Source organism: Dreissena polymorpha, chromosome 10 (genome assembly GCF_020536995.1).
Source record: "Dreissena polymorpha isolate Duluth1 chromosome 10, UMN_Dpol_1.0, whole genome shotgun sequence".
In the NCBI taxonomy this organism is placed as follows: domain Eukaryota; kingdom Metazoa; phylum Mollusca; class Bivalvia; order Myida; family Dreissenidae; genus Dreissena; species Dreissena polymorpha.
In genome coordinates, this window is record NC_068364.1 from 10,679,716 (window position 1) to 10,705,846 (window position 26,131).

At 35.3% G+C, this 26,131-nt stretch overlaps 1 protein-coding gene across 15 annotated transcripts in view; it reads left to right on the top strand.

Moving 5' to 3' along the window:
- LOC127847484 (sorbin and SH3 domain-containing protein 1-like) overlaps positions 1-26,131 on the top strand; it is a 379,963-nt gene that overhangs the window by 43,406 nt on the left and 310,426 nt on the right. Inside the window, exon 1 of one of the 15 annotated variants that reach the window (XM_052379433.1) lies at positions 14,663-14,720. The exons of the other annotated variants lie outside the window; for them this stretch is intronic. Within the exon in view, the coding sequence (XP_052235393.1) occupies positions 14,712-14,720 (9 nt within the window). The 5' untranslated portion in view covers positions 14,663-14,711. Of the gene's footprint in view, positions 1-14,662; positions 14,721-26,131 lie in introns of those variants that run through there. 15 annotated transcript variants of the gene reach the window in all.

The window sequence follows — 26,131 nt, forward strand, 5'->3', positions numbered from 1 at the left end:
CTACACATGTTGGTATGTAATGCAGCACATATTGGTCTATAATGCAGCACATATTGATCTGTAATGCTTCACATATTGGTCTATAATGCTGCACATATTGGTTGTAATGCTTCACATATTGGTCTATAATGCTGCACATATTGGTCTGTAATGCTGCTCATATTTATCCATAATGCTGCACATATTGGTCTGTGATGCTGCACATATTGGTCTGTGATGCTGCACATATTGGTCTATAATGCTGCACATATTGGTCTATAATGCTTCACATGTTGGTCTGTGATGCTGCAGATGTTGGTCTGTAATGCTGCACATATTGGTCTATTATGCTGCACATATTTGTCTGTAATGCTGCTCATATTGATCTGTTATGCTGCACATATTGGTCTATAATGCTGCTCATATTGGTCAGTAATGCTTCACATATTGGTCTATAATGCTGCACATGTTGGTCTGTAATGTTGCACATATTTATCTATAATGCTGCTCATATTGATCTGTAATGTTGCACATATTGATGTGTAGTGCTGCACATATTGGTCAATAATGCTGCACATATTGGTCAGTGATGATGTACATATTGATCTTTGATGCTGCACATATTGGTCTGTGATGCTGCACATGTTGGTCTGTAATGCTGCACATGTTGGTCAGTGATGATGCACATTTTGGTCTGTAATACTGGATATATTGGTCTGTAATACTTCACATATTGGTCTATAATGCTGCACATGTTGGTCTGTAATACTGCACATGTTGGTCTGTAATGCTGCACATGTTGGTCTGTAATGCATATGTTGGTATGTGATGCTGCACATATTAGTCTGTAATGCTACATATGTTGGTCTGTAATGTTGGACATATTGGTCTGTGATGCTGCACATATTGGTCAGTGATGATGCACATATTGGTCTATAATGCTGCACATATTGGTCTGTAATGCTGCACCTATTGGTCTGTAATACTGCACATTTTGGTCTGTAATGCTGCACATATTGGTCAGTAATGCTGCACATATTGGTCTATAATGCTGCTCATATTGGTCTGTGATGCTGCACATTTTGGTCTGTGATGCTGCACATGTTGGTCTATAATGCTGCACATGTTGGTCCGTGATGCTGCACATATTGGTGTGTGATGCTACACATATTGGTCTGTAATGCTGCATATATTGGTGTGTGATGCTGCACATATTGGTCTGTGATGCTGCATATAGTGGTCAGTGATGCTGCACATATTGGTCTATAATGCTGCTCATATTGGTCTGTAATGCTGCACATATTGGTCTATAATGCTGCTCATATTGGTCTGTGATGCTGCACATTTTGGTCTGTGATGCTGCACATGTTGGTCTATAATGCTGCACATGTTGGTCCGTGATGCTGCACATATTGGTGTGTGATGCTACACATATTGGTCTGTGATGCTGCATATATTGGTGTGTGATGCTGCACATATTGGTCTGTGATGCTGCATATAGTGGTCAGTGATGCTGCACATATTGGTCTATAATGCTGCTCATATTGGTCTGTAATGCTGCACATATTGGTCTATAATGCTGCACATATTGGTCAGTGATGATGCACCTATTGGTCTATAATGCTGCACATATTGGTCTGTAATGCTGCACATGTTGGTCTGTAATGCTGCACATATTGGTCTGTGATGCTGCTCATATTGATCTGTGATGCTGCACATATTGGTCTATAATGCTGCACATATTGGTCAGTGATGATGCACATATTGGTCTATAATGCTGCACATATTGGTCTATAATGCTGCACATATTGGTCAGTGATGATGCACATATTGGTCTGTTATGCTGCACACATTGGTCTGTAATACTGGACATATTGGTTTATAATGCTGCACATATTGGTCTTTAATGTTGCACATGTTGGTCTGTTATTGGTCTGCATTCGCGTCTGCACTATTTGAGACATCATCCAATCGCGAACCTAACATTTGGTCATTTCCTGAGTATACATTATTCTGTCTGCTTTCTTTTCTAGAGAATTGTGTTAGCATCTGTTGCTTAGACTTTCCTTTTTTGTTCGAAGCATCCTTTTTTTTCCGGAATCTGCAACTCCACTTTCTAAATGGGTCTTTCATTTTCAAGTTGCATAGCGACCGTCAAGGGAAGTTACTCTTATATACTTTTTTAGCCAATCAATATCGCGTTTCTTGAGAAATTAGTTGTCAATAATGTCATTACTCCGCCCATCTTATTAAATGACAATTCCGTACTGGTCGATTTGATAACGTTGAAGCATAACATCTATAGGTCATTACATGGCACGCTTCAGTGATTCAGTTATCACGTAAATCGCCGAGTAACCCAATGTTCGATAAAAGTCTGATCGCAGTGTGAAACGTGACAAATTAAGACATTAGCCATGTGGATTATCGACCAAAGTGTTGTCATTATCCCCTGGGGCCTTTCCGGTAATGGTGTTATCTGTGTAATCTTACTGGCGATTTATATGGCCTGAAAACAGGCATTTAGATAGTGCATTTGAACACGGACTCAATATATGCTCGGTGATTTGAAAAACATAGGGTCTATTTTTTTCAATCACCAATTTTATGAAAATCTTTTTTGTAATCGCCAGCCAGGAATTGTTATCGCCAATGGCGATTTTGGCGATCGGTAGAGCTAACATAGGTTGTCCATCCATCCAGAAAACTTTTGTGTCCAGAAGTATATTGGCGGGGGATATCAATTCAATGAATTTGCTTGTTAATTTCATTTTTTTCTGTAGGTTAAATCCTTGGAATCCAATGCCAGAAAGGAAGTGATCTCAGAACTTAATTATATTATAGAATGGGCAGTAACTCTTACTCAGGAATTTGACAATGGTGGAGTTTCACCGGTAGGGGACCATATTGCTTGGCAATCTCTTGTTTATAGTGAAACATTGTGAATACTTTTAGTCACATTTTTAGTTCAATCTGAATGACACTTGCTGAGTGCAAATGTTGTTATCATATCTTGATATAGTTTACTCAATTAGTTTTGATAATATCATCTTCACACATGGTGACAATCTTTATGAGCATAATATTTTTTGCTCATGGTGAACTTTTGTGATCACCTTTTGTCAATTGTCTGTCTTCCGCTGTGCGTCATGAATATTTGCCTTGGTAACGCTGTAGCGGCCACATTTATTGTAGGATCTTCATGAAACTTTGTCAGAAGATTTGTCCCACTGATATCTTCGACGAGTTAAAAAATTTAATTTACGTTATATTAATCTCAAAACTTTATCTGTAACTACTTCACATAGATCAAATACAAGGACATAACACTTAATTTTTATTTCTTGAATGCCTTCTATGGATCCTAACTCTGAAACAAATAACTTTAAAACATTTTCTTTGTTATTTAAATTGTGCAGTCAAATGACGTAAAAATGTAGTTAACATATAATTTCCATTGTTTTGATAAAGGCATTATGCCGAAACGTTAATTAAGAGTTATAATTATTTAATATCCCTTAGGATAATTCAACTGAGCTTCAACTGCTTTATCAAAACCACAGACAAAAGCTTAATTTAAACGGTTGTATCAAAACCACAGACAAAAGTCTAATTTCAACTGTTGTATCAAAACCACACACAAAAGTTAAGTATCATTTTGTTCATCAAAACCACAGGTAGAAGTGTTCTATCAACTGTTGCATAAAAACCCGACAGGCAAGATTGTTCTATTAACTGTTGCATCAAAACTACAGTGTACTTTTAACAGTTTAAATGAAAGCCACATACAACAGTGTACTATAAGCTGTTGCATCAAACACAGGCAGCATTGTGCTATCCACTGTTGCACCAAAACAACAAGTAGCCGCATACTATTAACTGTTTAATCAAAATCAAATGTAGCAGTGTAATATCCACTGTTGCTCCAAAACAACAAGTAGCCACATACGTTATAAACCGTTTAATCAAAAACAAATATAAGAGTGTACTATCCGCTGTTGTACCAAAACTACAAGTAGCCACATACTATTAACTGTTTAATCACGATCAAATATAGCAGTGTTTGCATAAAACAGGTCATTTCTTTTTTCTCAGGGGAGCGACTTTGGGCCTTTAAGGCCTTCTTGTTTAAATATTGTTTTTGAAATCTTCAATTGAGATTTTTTTTGAGTCTCATTTGGGAAAAATATCGCCGCCTTGGTGCAAAAAGGTACTATGTGCCCTCTCATTTCAATGTCACATGGTACCTTTTTGCACCAAGGGGGGGATATGTACTGTTTTTCCATTAGGAATTGGTCCCCCTACCGGAGCCAAATTTGAACGAAAAAACAGCGGTCACAGACACAAGTTTACTTTCAACTGTTTAAAAAAAAATTCTTTGTTATTTAAATTGTTCAGTCAAAAGATGTAAAATTGTAGTTAACATATAATTTCCATTGTTTTGTTAAAGGCATTATGCAGAAACATCAATTAAAGGAGTATTAATCAGAGGGAAAACAGTTGAAAGTAAACTTGTGTCTGTGTTTTTTATACAACAGTTGATAGTACATCTTCTGCCTGTGGTTTCATACAATATTTGATTGTACACTTTTGTCTGTGGTTTTGATACAGCAGTTGATTGTACACTTTTGTCTGTGGTTTTGATACAACAGTTGATAGTACACTTTTGTCTGTGGTTTTGATACAATAGTTAATAATACACTTTTGTCTGTGGTTTTGATATAAAAGTTGATAGTACACTTCTTTGTGGTTTTCATACAACAGTTAATAGTACACTGCAGCAGTTTGTTTTATTGCTGGTGATGTGTGTTTGCAAATGTTTTATGTTTTCAACAAATTTTGAATTTACAAGACATCACCGTTATAATTAAGTTATATGTATGGGCTATTCTGACCAAAGGTTTTTTTGGGACCGACATTTTTTTAAAAAGAAGTTTTTATAACATGAGTTCTTTGTATAAGCTAAGATGCATACAGGTAGTCTAGGTTTTAAAATTATAACTCAGTTGATCTGTTTGACAGCGATTAAGCTAATGCAAACATAAATGGTCTTGGTCAATATTTGTCTTTCAAATTCTTAACCTTATTGTTCAGTCTGCTTGTTAACATTCTTTCAGGATTTTATGTAGCAAAATATTGGCATAAATCTTGAAGAGTTTACACAATAAAACACGGGTCTGTAGAGATATTTATAGATATCAAAATACACAGATATAAATCAAAAATGTACTTTGAAGTTATATTTACAACAAAAAGTTGTTTGTAAACTCGCGCTCATGTAATTCAAGTTTTATAACAGAACATATGCAATTGAAAGAGCTGTTTCTTTTCTGGTTTATTTTTCCATCAATTGTAGTTCTCGTTTTTTAACCTGATCATTGTTTTTACTTAATAGTAAAGTTGAAGTTGACCAAGTGTCAAAATAAAAGCATTAATTCTGAATATGTCCAGCAGAATGAATTTACAATTGTGCTTCTGCAGTTGATGGTTGCCTATCTATTCCAAACCAAGCCCAGCATGTAGGTCCTTCTCTGTTTGTCAAACCAAGCCCAGCATGTAGGTCCATCTCTGTTTGTCAACCCAAGCCCAGCATGTTGGTCCATCTGTGTTTGTCAAACCAAGCCCAGCATGTAGGTTCATCTATGTTTGTCAAACCAAGCCCAGCATGTAGGTCCATCTGTGTTTGTCAAACCAAGCCCAGCATGTAGGTCCATCTGTGTTTGTCTAACCAAGCCCAGCATATAGGTCCATCTCTGTTTGTCAAACCAAGCCCAGCATGTAGGTCCATCTGTGTTTGTCAAACCAAGCCCAGCATGTAGGTCCATCTGTGTTTGTCAAACAAAGCCCAGCATGTAGGTCCATCTCTGTTTATCAAACCAAGCCCAGCATGTAGGTCCATCTCTGTTTGTCAAACCAAGCCCAGCATGTAGATCCATCTGTGTTTGTCAAACCAAGCCCAGCATGTAGATCCATGTAGATCTCAACTCAAAGTTGTTCTGATGCAGTTGCTAATTTTTAGCTCGACTATATATATAGTCGGCGTGAGTGTGAAAATGTTAAAGTTTGCGTACCACCTCAAATATTTTCTATGTCCCTTTACATATTGCTTTAATATTTTGCATACTTCTTTACCAACATGACCCCAATCTATAAACAAGAGCAGACAACTGTATCAAGCATTTTGTAAGAAGTATGGCCCTTTTTTCACTTAGAATATGCATATTATTGATAAATCTATGTAAATCTATATCATAAGGGGACTGTACAGGAAAAGTTGCATAACTCTTGTTGGCATTTTTACGGAATTATGGCCCTTTTTTGACTTAGTCACTTTAAATATTTTGTTAAATTTTGTGTTTAGATCCACTTTTCTTCTTAAGTATCAAGGCTTTTGCTTCAAACTTTAAGAACTTTCTTATTATCATGAGGGTAATGTACCTGGCAAGTTGAATTTGACCTTGACCTTTGAATGACTTTGACTCTCAAGGTCAAATTAATAAATTTTGCTTAAATTGACATAACTTATTTATTTATGATCAGATTTGATTCATACTTTGACAAACCAACACTTACCTGATATACCACAATGGACTCCACCCAAACCATCCCCCATGCCGCACCCCAGATTCCCCCACCCCAAACAAACACAACATTTTTTTTTCAATTTTTTCCTTCTTATTTTTGAAAGATAATCTAATAAATGACCACCCCCTCCACATTATACCCCCTCTCCACCCCCACCCCATATCCCCCACACCCAAAAAGATATGAAACAAAATAAACATGGTAAAAAAAAAACAAATATTTATTTATTTCATTTTTGAAGGACCATCCCACCCAAGCTATTGCTGTCAAACTTAAAATAAAATCTTATTACTTTGTTTTATGTCTTTACAAATGTTCAATAGATTGTGGAAAATATACCTGCACTCAGAATCGTCTATAAAGAACAACGTCTTTCAAACATAAGCGATCAATATGTCTCAATTATGGTCGTCTTCCACTTAGAATATGACTATATTACCTTAACCTTATTGAATATGAACAATTTCCCCATGATGGCTTACGTTATACTGTCAAGAACTCGAATAGTCGAGCATGCTGTCTTCTGACAGCTCTTGTTGTTCCTTATTATATAACCAGCTTAAGAACAAATTGGTCATTTTTGGCTTTCCTGTGAACAATTATTTTAATGGCTATGTGCAATTATGTACCAAGTAATTAAAGACCTTTAATAACCAGTTTTAAGTGGCCAATTTTCCAATTTGAGGATTAAACGACTTCAATTTTGCAACATTATTAATTGTGTGTTCAGTGTGAAACTATATTATCTCTAATGAAAAAGCTAAAGAGATATAGCAGTTTCACACTGAACTCTCCATCATTACAGTTCGTGTGTGCCCCTCTATATTTTGTGCAGATTGTCAGAGCTAGAGTGTTGGTGCTTAGAAATTTCTACCATTATAGCATTCTGATACTAGTTTATTTTATATCATTTAAGTGTTGGGGAAATATCCCATCCTGACATTTGTTTTTACTTAAATATTTTAAATTGGGTTCAAAATTTACCTTTAAACATGTTAAGTTATTAATTTTAAGCAAGCCTGCGTTCTAGCGACTTCACTCTGATGCATTGCATTACAACCCGCAAGGTATCAAGGTCAGTTCGCTGTCAAAGTGGACTTGTATTTTGACCAGCAATATATTGAAGATATTCAGCGATATTACTGCGCACACATGTAATGTACATAACATATACTTAATGTGTGTTAAACAATAAGATGATAAATAGTTTTTTTGACAATTTAACAATTATAACGCCATATCTGCCAATTTATTTAATGTGATCATGATGTTTCCTGATACTATTATTAATCAAAACGGAATACAGAAATCTGGTAAAACACTCAAACAGGTCTGTTGGAAGAACTTGCATGTAATTTTATTTCAATTTAACTATACATTATATGTGGTTGACGGGTTAAGTTATATGAATTTATTTCATTTCATTCTTCTTTTGTATGTCAGTATTGTATCTTAAGACAAATACATGTAATCAAAAATATCTAACAATACAAAATAAGGCACAACACCCTGTAATACATGTATCACGGAAAAAACTACTTTTTGGAAAAACCCACTTAATTGCTGGTACAAATAAAGCTGACCCATTTATAATCCTTTCAAAATCACACACTGTATCAACCGTTAGGATTTAAAGTAAGCTATCATTGGTTGATATTATGGACCAGCGTTGTTTGTACCGGGGTGATAAGTGGGTTTTTCTAAACTCGTGCTTTTCCGGGATAAGTCTATTGATTTTAATGTGATGCAGCTAAGAACTTCGCAGATAAGGCATTCACAATGTTTGATCTCATTGATATAACTGATTATCTTTCACCAACACCCATCAAAATTAATGCCTTCTGTCTTTTTCAAGATATTTATTATTATGCCCCCCTTCGAAGAAGAGGGGGTATATTGCTTTGCTCATGTCGGTCAGTCTGTCAGTCGGTCGTTCTGTCGGTCCGTCCACCAGGTGGTTGTCAGATGATAACTCAAGAACGCTTGGGCCTAGGATCATGAAACTTCATAGGTACATTGATCATGACTCGCAGATGACCCCTATTGATTTTGAGGTCACTAGGTCAAAGGTCAAGGTCACAGGTAAAGGTCACAGTTACTGGAAATAGGCATTTTAAGGATTTAGCATGGTTCAAACAAGGGAAACAACTACCGTTTATGCATGTTCTTTTTGTTACAGCATTTGCCTCCCTTGTAATATTAAATTTTACCAAATGTAAGGCTAACTGCATTTTTGTAATGCATTGTATCAATAAACACCACCACCACCACCACCCCCACCACCACCCCCACCACCACCACCACCACCACCACCACCACCACCACCACCACCACCACCACCACCACCACCACCACCACCACCACCACCACCACCACCACCACCACCACCACCACCACCACCACCACCACCACCACCACCACCACCAGGGCATACATGTTTTACAAACAGCCCTTGTTATTATTATTATTCCAACTATTGCATTTGTTTTTATGCTCCCCATATATATATATGGGGCCCATATAGTTGCCAGTTTGTCCTAACTTCTGTCACACTTTAGTTACAGTTTATAGCCTTCAATATTTTACCGATCTCTTACATATTTGGAATGTAGGTACTTTGCATGGACCACTACCTTTTGATGAAGTTTGAGGTCACTGGGGTCAAGGTCAAGGTCACCAAGGCTAATAATAGATTTTTTCAGTCACATTTCAGTCACATTTTTGTTACAGTTTCTCGTAGCGCCTTCAATATTTTACCGATCTCTTACATATTTGGCATGTAGGTACCTTGCATGGACCTCTACCTTTTGATGAGGTTTGAGGTCACTGGGGTCAAGGTCAAGGTCACCGAGGCTAATAAAAGATCTTTTTTGTCCCACTTTTGTTACAGTGTCTCATAGCCCCTTCAATAATTTAACGATCTCTTACATATTTGGCATGTAGGCCCCTTGCATGGACTTCTAACTTTTGATGAGGTTTGAGGTCACTGGGGTCAAGATCACCGAGGCTAACAATATGTTTTTTTCCGTCACACTTTTGTTACAGTTTCTCATAGCGCCTTTTATATTTTACCGTTCTCTTACATATTTGGCATGTAGGTACCTTGCATGGACCTCTACCTTTTGATGAAGTTTGAGGTCACTGCCATGGACTCAGGGTTAAGATCACCAAGGCTTATAATATATTTTTCTGTCATACTTTTGTTACAGTTTCTCATAGCGCCTTCAATATTTTACCGATCTCTTACATATTTGGCATGGTAGGTACCTTGCATTGACCTCTACCTTTTGATGAGGTTTGAGGTCACTGGGGTCAAGGTCAAGGTCACTGAGGCTATAATAATAGATTTTCTCAAGGTCACACTTTTTTCCCACACATTTAACATATATATTCACAAAGCATCATTGGGGAGCATCCATCAGTTTCACTGATGTTCTTGTTTTGTTTATTTGTCATAGTTTATTTCCTTGGAAAATCAGCACATTTGAAATAATGGTAGCCAAATAAGTTAAAATAAAAGATATATTCAGATGAATACCTTTGTCCATATTGCGTTTTGAAATTTTAATTGCTCTATTAATAAGAGTGGACAGTCAAGATAGGCCATATCCAGTATAAAAATAAAGCTACTTAACACAGAGACCTAGCATAGGATTGCAAATAGGGAAGGTAGAGTCAGGTTCATAGTTGCAATAAAACTGCAATAAAGCTTCTAATCAAATACTCAAGGTTTAACCCATTTATGCCTAGTGTCTAGAAAAAAGGCCTTGGCAAACAGCGTAAACCCAGATGAGACGCCGCATGATGGTCCTCTCATCAGGGTCTGCGCTGTTTGCTTAAAGGAATTTCTGTAAGAAATATTCTTAAGATAGAAATAAATACACTAGACATCCTTAATTTTGGAAATAAATTGATCCAATTTAGAAGGATGGGAGAGTCCACTAGGCATAAATGGATTAATAAAGTCATGTGTTACAAAATTAGCATCATATTGCTGCTGCTTGTTAACCCACTTTGTTTGGTTGGTCAGGAAGGTAATTCAGACAGGCAGCATGAAAGTGGGATTTTTGCTCGATTTTGCATATATCTGTGTACCTATTACAGATATACACCATCAAATAATTATGTTTTCACTGTAATTACAGGGTTGTCATTATGATTTAAAACAGGGGATTATTTTGGTATAGTAACAGATTAGGCCAGGGGTCAAGGGGCCCCATGTGGGTCCAGGGCAACGCCTTGATAGGGGGCCTGGGAAATAATAAGATTTTCATATTTTTAGTATACTGTACATGTTAGTAAAAGCTGTCATCTTCTTGGTCAGACTCCCCAGCCTCTTCCTTGAATATTGTAACAACAGAACAAAGAAATGAAAAACGCCTCCTCCCAAGAGTGCCTTGCAAAAATCGATGCAAAAACACAACTTAAAAACAAACACTTTGTTCAACAAAACAAACTCTCGAAACAAGTATAAACACCGCATGATATTTTTTTCATGTTTTAGTTTGTTTATCACTGAAACAGCATATATTGGTTGAGAACGCACAGTTCATAATTATTCCACGAGGTGCGACGCTTTTGCAGTTTTGGATCTGCGGCTGAATTATCGTGTGGTATGTATACGCATGCATCTGAACAAAAGAGGAACAATAAATAAACTGTTTTGCAAATCCAAATCGATCTCAACAAGTTTCTGTTTATGCATAAATCCTAAGTCTTCAAGACTTAATTTTCTTCTTTGGTTCAGCCATTTTGAGAAATGTTGACTAATTTCTACCGCGCTACATGATTGTCCGTATGCCGACGAGATAAACCAATCAAAAGCAATTTTACAAAATGCGGCAAGCTATTGGTGTTGCGGTAGCTAGTCAAAACAACCCCATGTCAAAATGCTGTACGGTTATTCCTCGTCAATTATTGTCGGTTTGCGAGATCAAATCTTCCGATCGCAATTTTAAAGATTCGGGAAAAACAACAGATTTTCTGGAGATTTTAACCGTTTAATTTGAAGAGCAATCAATTAATAATGACAACCCTGTAATTATATCAGTTCACCGAAAGATAATGAAAATTACCCATCAAAGCAGAAGAATTGCTGTGTTGGCTGTCTTGGGAGGTTGAAAACCCTGGTTGTTAGATTGGTGTATGAAGCGCGGCTTGGTTGTGACTAGTCTGTCAACAGACTGATAATTTTCTTTTCTTATTTCACAATTGTTTCTTGAGATGTATTGCAATACGATATCAAAGCTCCTTTTCTCTTCTGGCTGAATGCATTTTAAGCAGATAAGAAAACGTAACTCTGTTTAGTATAAGTACTGTACAAGAAGTAGGAGAGAGTTATCTCTATAAAAATGATAATGCAGGGCTGTAGGTTACAATATACTAAATAATCGTTTCATGTAGGGCTGTACTCTCTAAAAAAATATCATAGTTGACTCGAACTATTGTTTGGGTTTTATCTTTCGGAGATAATGGTAGGGCATAAATAGGTGTCCACGACCGAATCCCTGAAATATGATAAACTTGGAGACTAATGTTAAGTCTTGCACTGAAAAAGGTTACATTCCACTAAAAAACGGTCGAAAAAAAAGTTGCAAAAACAGTCGATTTTGATTCGTGTCAAGTTATTTCTTGGATTGAACATGACCTATCTTTTTTATTGCGTAAATCAATTCCGCTTAGAATGGCCTTTAAGAAAAGGTATTGTTATGGGGGTCTCTATGTGCAAAATGTTGCATTAATTTTTGCTCAAAGTTGTCGCTTTTACATTGAATTACTGTGAAACCACTATTATTAGTCGGACATTAATTTTCGCCTTTTTCGTCCTTCAACCGATGGACGAATTTAAGATCCTAACGAACAATCATGTCCCATATTTGAAACAAATAAGACTGAATTACCGTAGGCATGAGGCATTTAAATCCAGCGAAATCTATGCAAGCATATACACAGGGCTCGAAATTAACACTCGCACACTCGCAAAATGCGAGAAAAAAAGATTGCAAGGTAAGTTATTAGCCACTAGTATTTTTTGCAAATAAAGAAATAGTGAAAAAAAAACGAGTTATATTGCTTAATGCGTTCGACGGCGTGAACGCTAAACCGTAGGTCAATTTTTTGAACGTCCGAATACCCATATGCGGAAGCGCGCACCTTGTTTGTTGACTGGTATACTTATAATACAGATACACAGATGGTATTGATACAAAGAACATGAAACAATCGACTATTCACACTCAAGTTAAATCCGGTTTTGACACAAAGGGGTGTTCATTATACAGTGTACTGACAACTGACATTTCCTGTAAAACACAAATGAAATAAGGCTGTATCAAATGCGTAGACTTCGTTTAGGTATAATAGTGTTGATAAGCGCTAATTGTTAACAACTTTATTACCCATTGTGTGTATTGTGTTTTTCAGGGGTGTTGCAGATTATACAGCCTACACGCGGCGAATCCGGATTAAAGACAAAACTATTAAACGCAATTAAAATATGACGATGTGTGATCAACACCTGACTGAAATATATTCCGCGCTTGTTACAAATTAAGTTTGACCATGATAGTAATGGAAAAAGACTAATTGGCAATTGGCTTCGTTGTTTAAAACACTCGTTAATGATTATTCAGTCCCACTTATCCGCTAATCTTAACAAAGAACGTGTCAATGACATAAAATAATAAGGGACAGTTACTATCACCTAAAATAACAGACTTGTTAATTGGCATATGCCAAACAAGGCCCACCTCCTGCAAGTGACTACCAAGTGTCACCTCTCTTTCCCCAGCACGATTTTTTCGCAACCGCGTATTACATATATTACAAACAAATCGGACGTTTTTTTTTTAAACCAGAAATGGATGAATTTAAGAGCGGACGAAATAGTCATTTTTATGAAAAGGGCGAAATTTTGTGCCGGCGAAAATAAATGGTTTCACAGTATATAGGGAAACTATTTAGCATATTCTGACCTAAATACAAACAGTCTAGGTTGTGACCAGTGTGTGCTTGGGGCTGCATCAAACAGGTTGTTGATGTTCAATAGCTAGTTTGGATTGACCTATTGTTTTGAAGCTTTGGCTTTAGTAAGCTTCCATGAAGACTTATCTGGTGGAAGGTGCTAGTTGGGTAAAGGTCAAGGTCGCTGTTCCTTAAAGGAAAAAAGGTTTTTGATAAAAAAACTTGAATTGCATTGAGGTATTTCACGGACTAAGTGTATATAGGCAAAGCTTTGCAATGCATTTGTGGGTTGATAGGTCAAGAAAAACAGTCATCGTAACTAAAATTAAAGAAATAAGAAAAAGGGGGTTCCAGTCAATAACTTTGTTTGCATTGACCAAACTTGATGAGACTTTGGTTATAACGAGCTTGCAAATAAACGTTGCTTGTTTGTTTTTGTTATACAATAGCATTATTCCATGAAATATATCAGCCAAATACACTTGACATAATTTAAGCTGAAATCCACTGGCAAGTAAATAATTTAATGCATAATTTAGTTTATTTTGCAGCATCTGTAAGCACTTTTAGGCAGAAAGTTTATTGTAAAGAATTTATTTAAGGCCATCATTTTCCTGAAATAAATTCAAAATGCAGCAAAATTTATCTTGTCTGCGGCTTCACAACTGACCTAATGATATCAACCCAGTTAAATATAAGATTGTTATTTTCTTGCTGTGGTTCCAAGATTGATTTAATAAGGGATAGTCAGACCTGTTTGCAAGTGTTGGATAAGTGACTCAAGTGAAGCTGCTTCATACAGAGATAAGGGATGATAGAATCTCCTTCTCTTCACAGTGGGGCCTCTTTTGCCTCTGATAAGCTTTTGAGATGGGCAAAAGACAAATTTGTGTTTTATGACATTTCTGATTTGATCTCAAAATGGTTGGAGTTTTGAAGGGTAATGTGCTGTAGTAACTCTGTGGTGTTGATGTGAAACAGAAGCAAGTGCTGCCTGTATAAGGAGACAGTGCACATACTTAATTGTTTATTGCAATATTTTAGTTAAAGGATTTTGATGTCTTGTGTCAACAAATTATAAGATCAATAATAGCTTTTTTATAAAATGTTTGTTAATATAGCTTTAAGTGTTTTTGTACTGATATTTGTGTGGATTTATTGATCGTGGGGTTAGAGAAGTAACAATGGTAAAGGTAAGTATAATTAATTTGGAAAATACACCATATTTATGAATCTATCACAGATATTGTAATAAAACTTAATATATGTGTTCAGGGTCTTTATGAACATTCTCATACCTACAACTATAACTGATATCAGCTTTTTAACAGAAGTATGTCCTCTTTTGTGCTTATAAAACTGGGGTTAATGTGTGCATGCAAGATGAAATTTAGGTAAGATATGGATGCAAACAAATACATATCTCTCTATCCAGTACAGATATCCAATACATATCACAGTATCCAGTACAAATATTCAATTCATAATTATGTCTTTATCCAGTACAGATATTCAATACATATCTCTGTATCCAGTACAGATATGCAATTCATATCTCTGTATTCAGTACAGATATTCAATACATATCTCTGTATCCAGTACATATATTCAATTGATATCTCTGTATTCAGTACAGATATTCAATACATATCTCTGTATCCAGTATAGATATTCAATAGATATCTCTGTATCCAGTACAGATATTCAATTGATATCTCTGTATTCAGTACAGATATTCAATACATATCGCTGTATCCAGTATATATATTCAATACATATATCTCTGTATCCAGTACAGATATTCATTCAACTGAAGCTTAACATTTGTCTTAAGGATCCTCAAAGGATCCTTAAAATACTATGAACTGCAGTTTAGAGTTATGCTCCGTTTTGTTGTTAGAAATTCACAGGTGAACGTTTGCATGCAATATCAGCATATGCCTTTGTCCGCTACAGATTTGGAGATAAAACTTGCCGCATTTGTTGAGGGTATTTATAAATAGTCACTTACAAAGACCTATAACTTTTACCAGCCTTTTACCAGGATTATGCCCCTTTGTACTTTGAAAACTTTTGCTTAAGTTTGCATGCAACAAGTACATATCCATGTAACTGTTAGAGATATTCTGTTGAAACTACATACTTTGGGATCATCATGCAAGGTCACTTACTGATGCCTATATCTCTGACCTGCAATTTAGCAGAATTATGCCCCTTTTTCTTCTTAGGGAATTCAGGGAAATTGGGAAATTTTCAAATTATATATTTTTTATCTAATTTGAATAAAGCTTTTAGTTATATATGAGAGCTACATGTGTAAGTAGCCTTTGCTTTGTAATTTTTCTGGATGATTTAAATGTTAACAATTTTTATTACCCCTATTTTACAGCTGTTTTTTACACAACGCATTAAGATATTGATTAAGATATTGATATTGAGTCTATTTTTGGTATCTGAGTTAACCTACACTACGCGACCCGTGATTGTTGCCTAATTCGCGGAGTCAAGGCGGAAAGTTTGCTTTTTTAGTGGAAAATCACCGCGATTTCACGTGATTCGTCACTCCGCCGTCGCGCGAGAGCAAGATAATCTTCGCACTGATTCCCCTCAATTTTGCGTTGATTCGCCGCGTTTTGCCGTGATCGCAGTGGATATCGGTGACATTGATGATTGGCCAATTCATGCATATAAACCGAGTCGTATTGATAACTGTATACATAATGTTTTTCTAATGTTCACAATTATCAAATAATACAACATAATTACAACATCACTTGCGAAAAAATAATCTTAAACATTTATGTCGGTAAATATGTTTGAGAATTTACATAAACACAACCCACGGAGCGTATATTGACTCATCTAGAGTCCGTGCATAACCATATGACGACGCCATTTTTCAGAAGTGTAACGATTACAGTGCATAATGTGGGACACAGCTTTATTGGACGAGCGTATTTAAATTTAGATTGAATGCAATATGATCTTACAAAAAATGTTTTATTGCGTCATATGCCTTCATGTAAAAAAAGTTTTCCTCCTGGAAATTGTGCTATTAATGCATAATATTATCAAAACATTTTTTCGACACGTAAAGCGTTGTAACAAATTAAGGCCAGCATTTTTTTAAAATTTGTTTTACGGGAAATTTTTATAAAAAAAATGAGTCGGGGGGGATAAATAAAAATAAACATAAAATCATGAAAAGTGAGCAGTCTACCAAAAAAATAAAAATAAAACTGTCTAAACTGATAATTTTTTTTATTTTTGAAAATTTAAAATGAAGCCAATTTAACCTTATGTATACTTACATTAACCTTTAAGTGTTTTATATATCTTATTACACTGTTGCAGAAGCTTTTTATAATAATAGTAAACATATTTTTATATATATTTATATGTAAAAGCACCTTTCGCATGTATTATACTATATTGCTTCAATAGAGACCATTAACCTCGCCAGGTGTGTAGTGTATTATAGTGATCGTTAAACTTTTGTTTAGTGTTAATCATATGTATGTTCATAACAAATATAGCATGCATTTGACTTAAATTAACAAGATGTGTTTGTGAAACACAATGTCCCCCTATATGATGTTTGACCTTGTAGGATGACCTTGACATTGTGAAGGATGACCTTGACCGTGACCTTTCACCACTCAAAATGTGCAGCTCCATGAGATACACATGCATGCCAAATATCAAGTTGCTATCTTCAATATTGCAAAAGTATTCATAAAATAAGTGATTTGGGCCACATATATTTGACCTCTGACCTTGAAGGATGACCTTGACCTTTCACCACTTAAAATGTGCAGCTCCATGAGATGCACATGCATGCCAAATATCAAGTTGCTATCTTCAATATTGCAAAAGTATTTATAAAATAAGCGATTTGGGCCACATATATTTGACCTCTGACCTTGAAGGATGACCTTGACCTTGACCTTTCACCACTCAAAATGTGCAGCTCCATGAGATACACATGCATGCCAAATATCAAGTTGCTATCTTCAATATTGCAAAAGTATTCATGAAATGAGCGATTTTGGCCACATATATTTGACCTCTGACCTTGAAGGATGACCTTTACCTTGACCTTTCACCACTCAAAATGTGCAGCTTCATGAGATACACATGCATGCCAAATATGAAGTTGCTATCTTCAATATAGCAAAAGTTATTGCAAAATGTTAAAGTTGGCACAAACAGACAGACCAACAGACAGACCAACAGACAGGGCAAAAACAATATGTCCCCCACTACTATAGTGGGGGACATAAAAAGAATTGAACACTTTTTAAATTGTTTAATAGCTTTAAATAATTGCCAACTTTGTAACTTTCATCCATGGGTGGAATATGCACACTAAAAAATACTATTTAATATACAACAGACGTGCTTTATATCATGATAATTTGTATCAATCATGAGAAAAAATGAGCCATATCACGGGAAATTTGTATCAATCATGAGAAAAAATGAGCCACATCACAGGAAATTGGACCTTAGGGCGATTGCGACCATTTTGGCTCCAAAAGAGCAGTCTGATCAGGATCCAAACTGTTCAACATAATTGTCATTCAGTCAGTACTTCTAAAGATGTTAAGCGAACACTTTGGATCCTGATCAGACATCGCTTGAATTGATCTTATTCCAAACTTTGTGTAGTGAAAGTTCTAGTGAACACTGTATTATGTGAATTGGGAATAAGACATCAATTTGGGAATAAATTGTGTTTTATCAAAAGTGCATAATATGCAGTTTTATATGTTGTATATATCTTGTTTGACAAATTATAATTAAAACAGATACTTGTTTATATAATAGCATCATTTAATTTGATTTTACTTCAAAACTGGATTTTTTATTAATTTAAAAAAAATCCTCATTAAATGAAACTGTGTGGACACGGTTTAAAAATACACTTTAAATGATAAAAATACAATCACTGTTAATGAAAAAGTCATGGAAAATTGCTTATTAAGCTTAAATTATAGATTATATATTACAAAAATATATGTAGATCATGAAATGAATAGTTTTGTTTGAGAAAATCACCAAAATGATGTCCATTCCCAGTTTGATGTCTTATTCCCAATTCACATAATACAGTGTTTAGTACATAAAATGTGAATATTTCATTTAAGAAACCGTGAGTTATAGACTTATAAAAACATGTGCTGCATTTCATTTTATATTCAGAGAGAGTTATAGTGTTTATATATGTAAAGTGAACACAAGAGGCATGACTACAATATTTGGTGTGTAACATCGTTATGAGGTTCTCTTTGAAGTTTGTTCTAATCATGCAGAAAATTTGCCCTCCCTAGGGGTTACTGTTTTGCTTATAAATATAAATAATATAATCATTCTCTGAAACCGCAAGGCCCTTTGTTTTGTTGCGTTGCATGCCAACCATATAGTGGTTCTTTGCTAAGTTTCCTGAAAGCATGCCTCCGTGGTCAAAACTGTTTGCGCTTCAGGGGTCAACTGATTTATATAGATTAATGTGTTTGATAATCTCTAACAACACAGACACCACAACGGTCAGGGGTTCAATATTTGGTGTGTAACATGTTAGTGTTTTCTTCTTCTAGGTGTGATCAAATCATACATATGGAGTTAAAAATAACCTGTCCTTGTTTCACATGCTTAATGTTTACTTATATAATAAAGAGTTAAACAATATTATTCTCTCAAAACGCATGGGTTAGGTGATAATTATTTTGTATGTGACATTGTATGGCGGTAATCTTCGTAGGTTTTGTATCATGTCCATTGGCTTCACATTAGCCCCAACAAAATATTGAGGTAAAAGACACATTATATACCTAGAAACCTAGATTTATTTCATTGAACATTTTCTTAAGTGAAAGCCGTATAAAGAATTAAATAGCACATGTAGCAAGGATTCAAAATGTTCTAGTAGAATTACTCTGCTGACTGTATATAACTTACTCGCAAGATTAATTATATAGAAAACACACCTTTTGAACTGTGTAATTGTATATTTTAAAATAGTATTTCATTTTAAAAATTTCGCAAAAGACTCACAGTATTGTCAAAATAAAATGGTGTAAACTTTTGCACATATTATTTTGTTCCTCTCTTATTCACAGTTTAAGTTCAAATGAAAATTTCTATGGAATGTGTTATCTGTTTTATTTTAAGGAGAAACAGCAATAACATGTTTTGGATATATATAATAAACAGAGAGAGCTATATAAATGTGAAGATAATAATAACCCTTGGAACAAATACATATATTGAGTCGATTGAGCACATTTATCAACAGAGCCTGAGGTGTGATAAAGTTATTTGCATTCCTTGCAGTACAAATCTTGCAGTATGAAAGCATTATTTACAGTTGATAGAACATCATATTTTGGCTAAATAATAACTCATTTTTGAAAAATAATGTCAAGAAAAATAAATAAAACTTTCTTGTGACTTTGACGGACATACGAACATCGGGACCCAATGTTATTTTCTTCAGAAGCTGTGTTGCATACTTTTTTTCTAAATAAAGAATATATATGGGTGGGTGGGGAATGGGATTATTGATGCAAGTACCTGTGGTTCAGTCCTCATGTTCATTATAAAGAAACGTAAAGTAGTACTTTTTGGACATTTTCGGGATGTTGATTTTTATCTATAAAAATATTACAGGATATGCATTTCAATAAATACGCATATTTATTAAACCTACCCAAAACTTTTTAACACACTGAAAGTTATCCATGGTGACACCTCTGCATCATCTGCAAAAACTCATTATTATTTTGAATTTCGTATCACATAATATGGGCATGATGTCAACAATGGTGTTCTGAAGATATCTTTTCTAATTGAAATTGTTTCTGCTCCATTTTTAATTAATATGATTTTAAAATATGCTACATTTGTCTCGTTGATGTTAATGTCCGCAATTTCGGAAATGCAATATGAAAATCATTTTTTAAATACTCACCGATTGGCTAATAGCGTGTGGTATTGGCTGCAATAGCCAATGAAAATCACTGACGCTTTACAAGTCGAATTGGCACAACGAAACAACCCATATTATAAACAAATTTTGAACAACACTTTCGGCAATCTGCGCAATTTTTTTTTCTAGTTTTGGATAAAATACTAGGTCGGCGGGTAAAATGTTAATATACAAAAAACGAAAGTGAGTTTTATTTTTATTAGCTCCACTGGCCAAAGGCCAGCGGGGCTTATGTCATGGTCCTGTGTCCGTCGTGTGTGCGTGCGCCCGTGTGTGCGTGCGTGCGTGCGTGAGTGCGTTAACTTTTTCTTTAAACATCTTCTTCTCCTAAACTACTGGTCCAAATCTGATGAAATTTTTCAGAAATGTTCCTGTGGTGAACCTCTTTCAAATTTGTTCAAATTATGCCCCTGGGGTCAAATTTGACCCTGCCCCTGGGATTAAAAAAATTGAAAATTTACTTATATAAGGCCTATTTTGTGCAAACTTTATAAATCTTCTTGTCCATAACCATTAGGCCTAGGGCTACCAAATTTGGTATGTATTGACATCTTATAGTCCTCTACCAAGTTTGTTCAAATTTTGCCCCTGGGGTCAAATTTGACCCTGCCCGGGGGGTCAAAAAATTGAAAATTTGCTTATATAAGGCCTATTTTGTGCAAACTTTAAAAATCTTCTTGTCCGTAACCATTGGGCCTAGGGCTACCAAATTTGCTATGTAGTGACATCTTATAGTCCTTTACCAAGTTTGTTCAAATTATGCCCCTGGGGTTAAATTTGACCCTGTCCCGGGGGTCAAAACATTGAAAATTTGCTTATATAAGCCTATTTGTGCAAACTTTAAAAATCTTCTTGTCCATTACCGTATGGCATAGGGCTACCAAATTTGGTATGTAGTGACATCTTATTGTCCTCTACCAAGTTTGTTCAAATTATGCCCCTGGGGTCAAATTTGACCCTGCCCCAGGGGGTTAAAAAATTGAAAATTTGCTTATGTAAGGCCTATTTTCTGCAAACTTTAAAAATCTTCTTGTTCATTACCATTGGGTCTAGGGCTACCAAATTTGCCATGTAGTGACATCTTATAGTCCTTTACCAAGTTTGTTCAAATTATGCCCCTGGGGTTAAATTTGACCCTGCCCCGGGGGGTTAAAAAATTGAAAATTTGCTTATACAAGGCCTATTTTGTGCAAACTTTAAAAATCTTCTTGTCAATAACCAATTGGCCTAGGGCTACCAAACTTGCTATATAGTGACATCTTATAGTCCTCTACCAAGTTTGTTAAAATTATGCCCCTGGGGTCAAATTTGACCCTGCCCCGGGGGTTTAAAAAATTGAAAATTTGCTTATATAAGGCCTATTTTGTGCAAACTTTAAAAATCTTATTGTCCATAACCATTGGGCCTAGGGCTACCAAATTTTGTATGTAGTGACATCTTATAGTCCTATATCAAGTTTGTTCAAATTATGCCCCTGGGGTCGAATTTGACCCTGCCCCGGGGGTCAAAAAATTGAACATTTGCTTATATAAGGCCTATTTTGTGAAAACTTTAAAAATCTTCTTGTCCATAACCATTGGGCCAAGGGCTACCAAATTTGGTATGTAGTGACATCTTATAGTCCTCTACCAAGTTTGTTCAAATTATGCCCCTGGGGTCAAATTTGACCCTGCCCCGGGGGGTCAAAAAATTGAAAATTTGCTTATATAAGGCCTATTTTGTGAAAACTTTACAAATCTTCTCGTCCATAACCATTGGGCCTAGGGCTACCAAATTTGGTATGTAGTGACATCTAATAGTCCTCTACCAAGTTTGTTCAAATTATACCCCTGGGGTCAAATTTGACCCTGCCCTGGGGGGTCAAAAAATAAAAAATTTGCTTATATAAGGCCTATTTTGTGCAAACTTTAAAAATCTTCTCCATAACCGTATGACATAGGGCTACCAAATTTGGTATGTAATGACATCTTATAGTCCTCTACCAAGTTCGTTCAAATTAAGCTCCTGGGATCAAATTTGACCGTTCCCAAGGGGTCACAAAATTGAACATATGCTTATATCGGGCCCATTTTGTGCAAACTATAAAAATCTTCTTGTCCATAACCATTGGGCCTATTTCTACCAAATTCAGTAGGTAGTGACATCTAATAGTATTCTACTTAGTTTGTTCAAATTATGCCCCTAGGAACAAATTTGACCTTTCCCCAGGGGTCACAAAAATGAACATATGCTTAAATAAGGCCTATTTTGTGAAAACTTTAAAAATCTTCTTGTCCATAACCATTGGGCCAAGGGCTACCAAATTTGGTATGTAGTGACATCTTATAGTCCTCTACCAAGTTTGTTCAAATTATGCCCCTAGGGTCAAATTTGACCCTGCCTCGGGGGGTCAAAAAATTGAAAATTTGCTTATATAAGGCCTATTTTGTGAAAACTTTACAAATCTTCTCGTCCATAACCATTGGGCCTAGGGCTACCAAATTTGGTATGTAGTGACATCTAAAAGTCCTCTACCAAGTTTGTTCAAATTATGCCCCTGGGGTCAAATTAGACCCTGCCCTGGGGGGTCAAAAAATCAAAAATTTGCTTATATAAGGCCTATTTTGTGCAAACTTTAAAAATCTTCTTGTCCATAACCGTATGGCATAGGGTTACCAAATTTGGTATGTAATGACATCTTATAGTCCTCTACCAAGTTTGTTCAAATTAAGCCCCTGGGATCAAATTTGATCGTTCTCAAGGGGTCACAAAATTGAACATATGCTTATATCGGGCCCATTTTGTGCAAACTATAAAAATCTTCTTGTCCATAACCATTGGGCCTATTTCTACCAAATTCGGTAGGTAGTGACATCTAATTGTTCTCTACTTAGTTTGTTCAAATTATGCCCCTAGGAACAAATTTGACCGTGCCCCAGGGGTCACAAAAATGAACATATGCTTAAATAAGGCCTTTTTTGTGCAAACTTTAAAAATCTTCTTGTTCTTAATTATAGAGCCTAGGGCTACTAAATTTGGTATGTAGTGATATCTTATAGTCCTCTACCAAATTTGTTCAAATTATTCCCCTGGGCTCATATTTGACCCGGCCCCAGGGGTCACAAAACTGAACATATGACGTTTACCAGTGGAGATTACTGCGGCTGTTTGGCTGTGACCAACAACAACATCAACATCTTGTAAACATGAGATAAAACCCTGTCATTTAGTGCCATTTTAGGTCAGATGGTGACTGCTTACAAAGGCATTGAAGTAAGAACATGTGTTATGAATGTTTTTCTTATAAACTGAAAAAAGTCGGGTTATATTTAAATATGTCGAAAGTGACCATATATCCGGATGAAAATATTTTGGATGACATGTTAATTTCGTGTCTTTTTCATAGTGTTAAAACCAGTTTAATAATATATTATTGATTTTAAAAACACAGCTTCCATGAACATAATTATTTCAAGGAAAGTCAATATATGATACTGCACGGTAAACTTAAACTTTGTATCGAAGAGAAGGTGTTGAAATTAATGAAGTGCAATGTTCTTAACTATCGTATATGCTGCTTTTTAATAACTAATGATTCATTGTTCCATTTGTGAATCGTGACTGATCATGAATTGTTGAAATGATTGTCAATTGCTCAACAATCCATATATATTTCTGACCATTTTATAATTTTCTTAATATTAGTTATGAATTGATCTTAGAAGTCAAATGTATTACTTAATTAAATACATTAATAAATATAAAGAAATAATCTTTAGATTATCATAATATTCTCAGGCTTGTTGGTCTTAGGGATGTGTGGGTTGATGAGCAATTTCTCCTTTTATCACAATTATTTCTACCCTACCTGATAATTTCCTTCATATTCCATTTTAATTCAATTGACGTCTGCAACCTCTTTCAAATTGGGAAAGTCCAAAATGTGTTGTTTGGTAAAGGGTTAAGGAATTTTGATTCCTATGGTTCTTGTGAATCTGTTTCAAATCAAATGCGTAGATTTGATCTTCAGCATCTAAAAATATGTGAAATAGAAAGAACGACAATATCTTTTGGAGAGATAAATGTACCTACGTTATAAGCAAAGGACCTGTGCAACAATTCCCGGGCTTTTTTGTCTGTTTAGTGAACACGGTAGTAACTTTTTCCATATATAAAAATGCTCATCCTTCCAACTTTAAGCGCCCAGTGGGACGAGGGATAGAAAGAGAAAGTCACGTGCTTGAGTACATTTCAACCCATGCGCATTACACGTTTTTTTCGCAAAGAAAAAACAGTGGAGCGATGCAGGGCCATCATGGCCCTCTTGTTTGTATTTGTCGAAAAATAGGGTCGGTTGCTCCCGTAAAACAGATAATAAAAAAATGCTGGCCTAATATTCAATTAAAAACTAATATACCAAGAGTAAAAATGTTCCGTTAAATTCCCAAATGTGAATAATAATTTATAATCTTAAACACACTTCCGATGTTTTAATGTTAACACGACGTTTACAAATGCTTCCAATATATAGTCATCATGTATATTTCCCGACAAAAGAGCGCAAAAATTATGCGGCAATGTACAAGGTCAAGGTATAAGAGCGTGCAAATATTGATTTTTTATACAAACTGTGTAGCGCAGAGAACATTGAATTCTGTTGCTTTCAGTTAAATGTTTCTTTGGTATTTTTAAAACAATTATAGTTTTTTTTGTTGTGAGAGACCATCTGAGTAAACGCTGAAAAATATATGCAAACTGTTATTTTTTGTCAATGCCCTTTGATCCATTCTCGCACTTAATTGGCAGCGCCATACTGTTGTTTCTGTGATTGTCACATGTTTTCACAGTTTGTACATGTACAAAGAGTGCTAATTAGACACTAGAACAAACACTATCACCCGCTGGGCAGTACACAATAAATAATCAAATGTTGAGGGTTTTTTTTTGTTTAGGGCGTGAAAACCCAGAGAAATGCATGCACATTATACATCATCATCAAATTTATTGAACTCTGCGAACGCTAAGTGCTACGTTGATATACTCGTTTTTTTTTCAGCAAAACAAACACAATGTTTAATGGTTTTAATATATAGGCAATGATGTAATAACAACATATTATATAACACGATGTCATAATAACATGTACTTAAAAATAGAACAGTAATGTATTTCCGGCATATCAAGCATTGTGAATGTATGTACAACGCTCGGAAAGTAACGCGAGTAACACGAGTTATCCGCATTGGAGCCTGAAACAGAAAATAAATAAGTATCGCATAATTTAGTCCAAATAATTAGACGTAATCTACCGATTACATTTAACCTTTAAATGAAAGTGTCACGTAAACAATTTTCCGTGTCTGAAGGCGCGATTATATTTTGCTAAACGCTGTAAACAAAAGGGCTACATGTTTTAATTCTTAATGAAATGCAAAAATAAGTATTAACATAATTAATAACGTCAATAAACACACACGGTAAGATCAAAGTTTAAATGGAAAACTTATATCATATTTCTCGTAAATTACCAAATTATTAGTTTCGTCTAAATCAAATACCATGTATAGAGAATCAAGGTATTTATAACCGACCAATGACGAAACACTACGCAACTTTCAATTTACACAGTGCTAG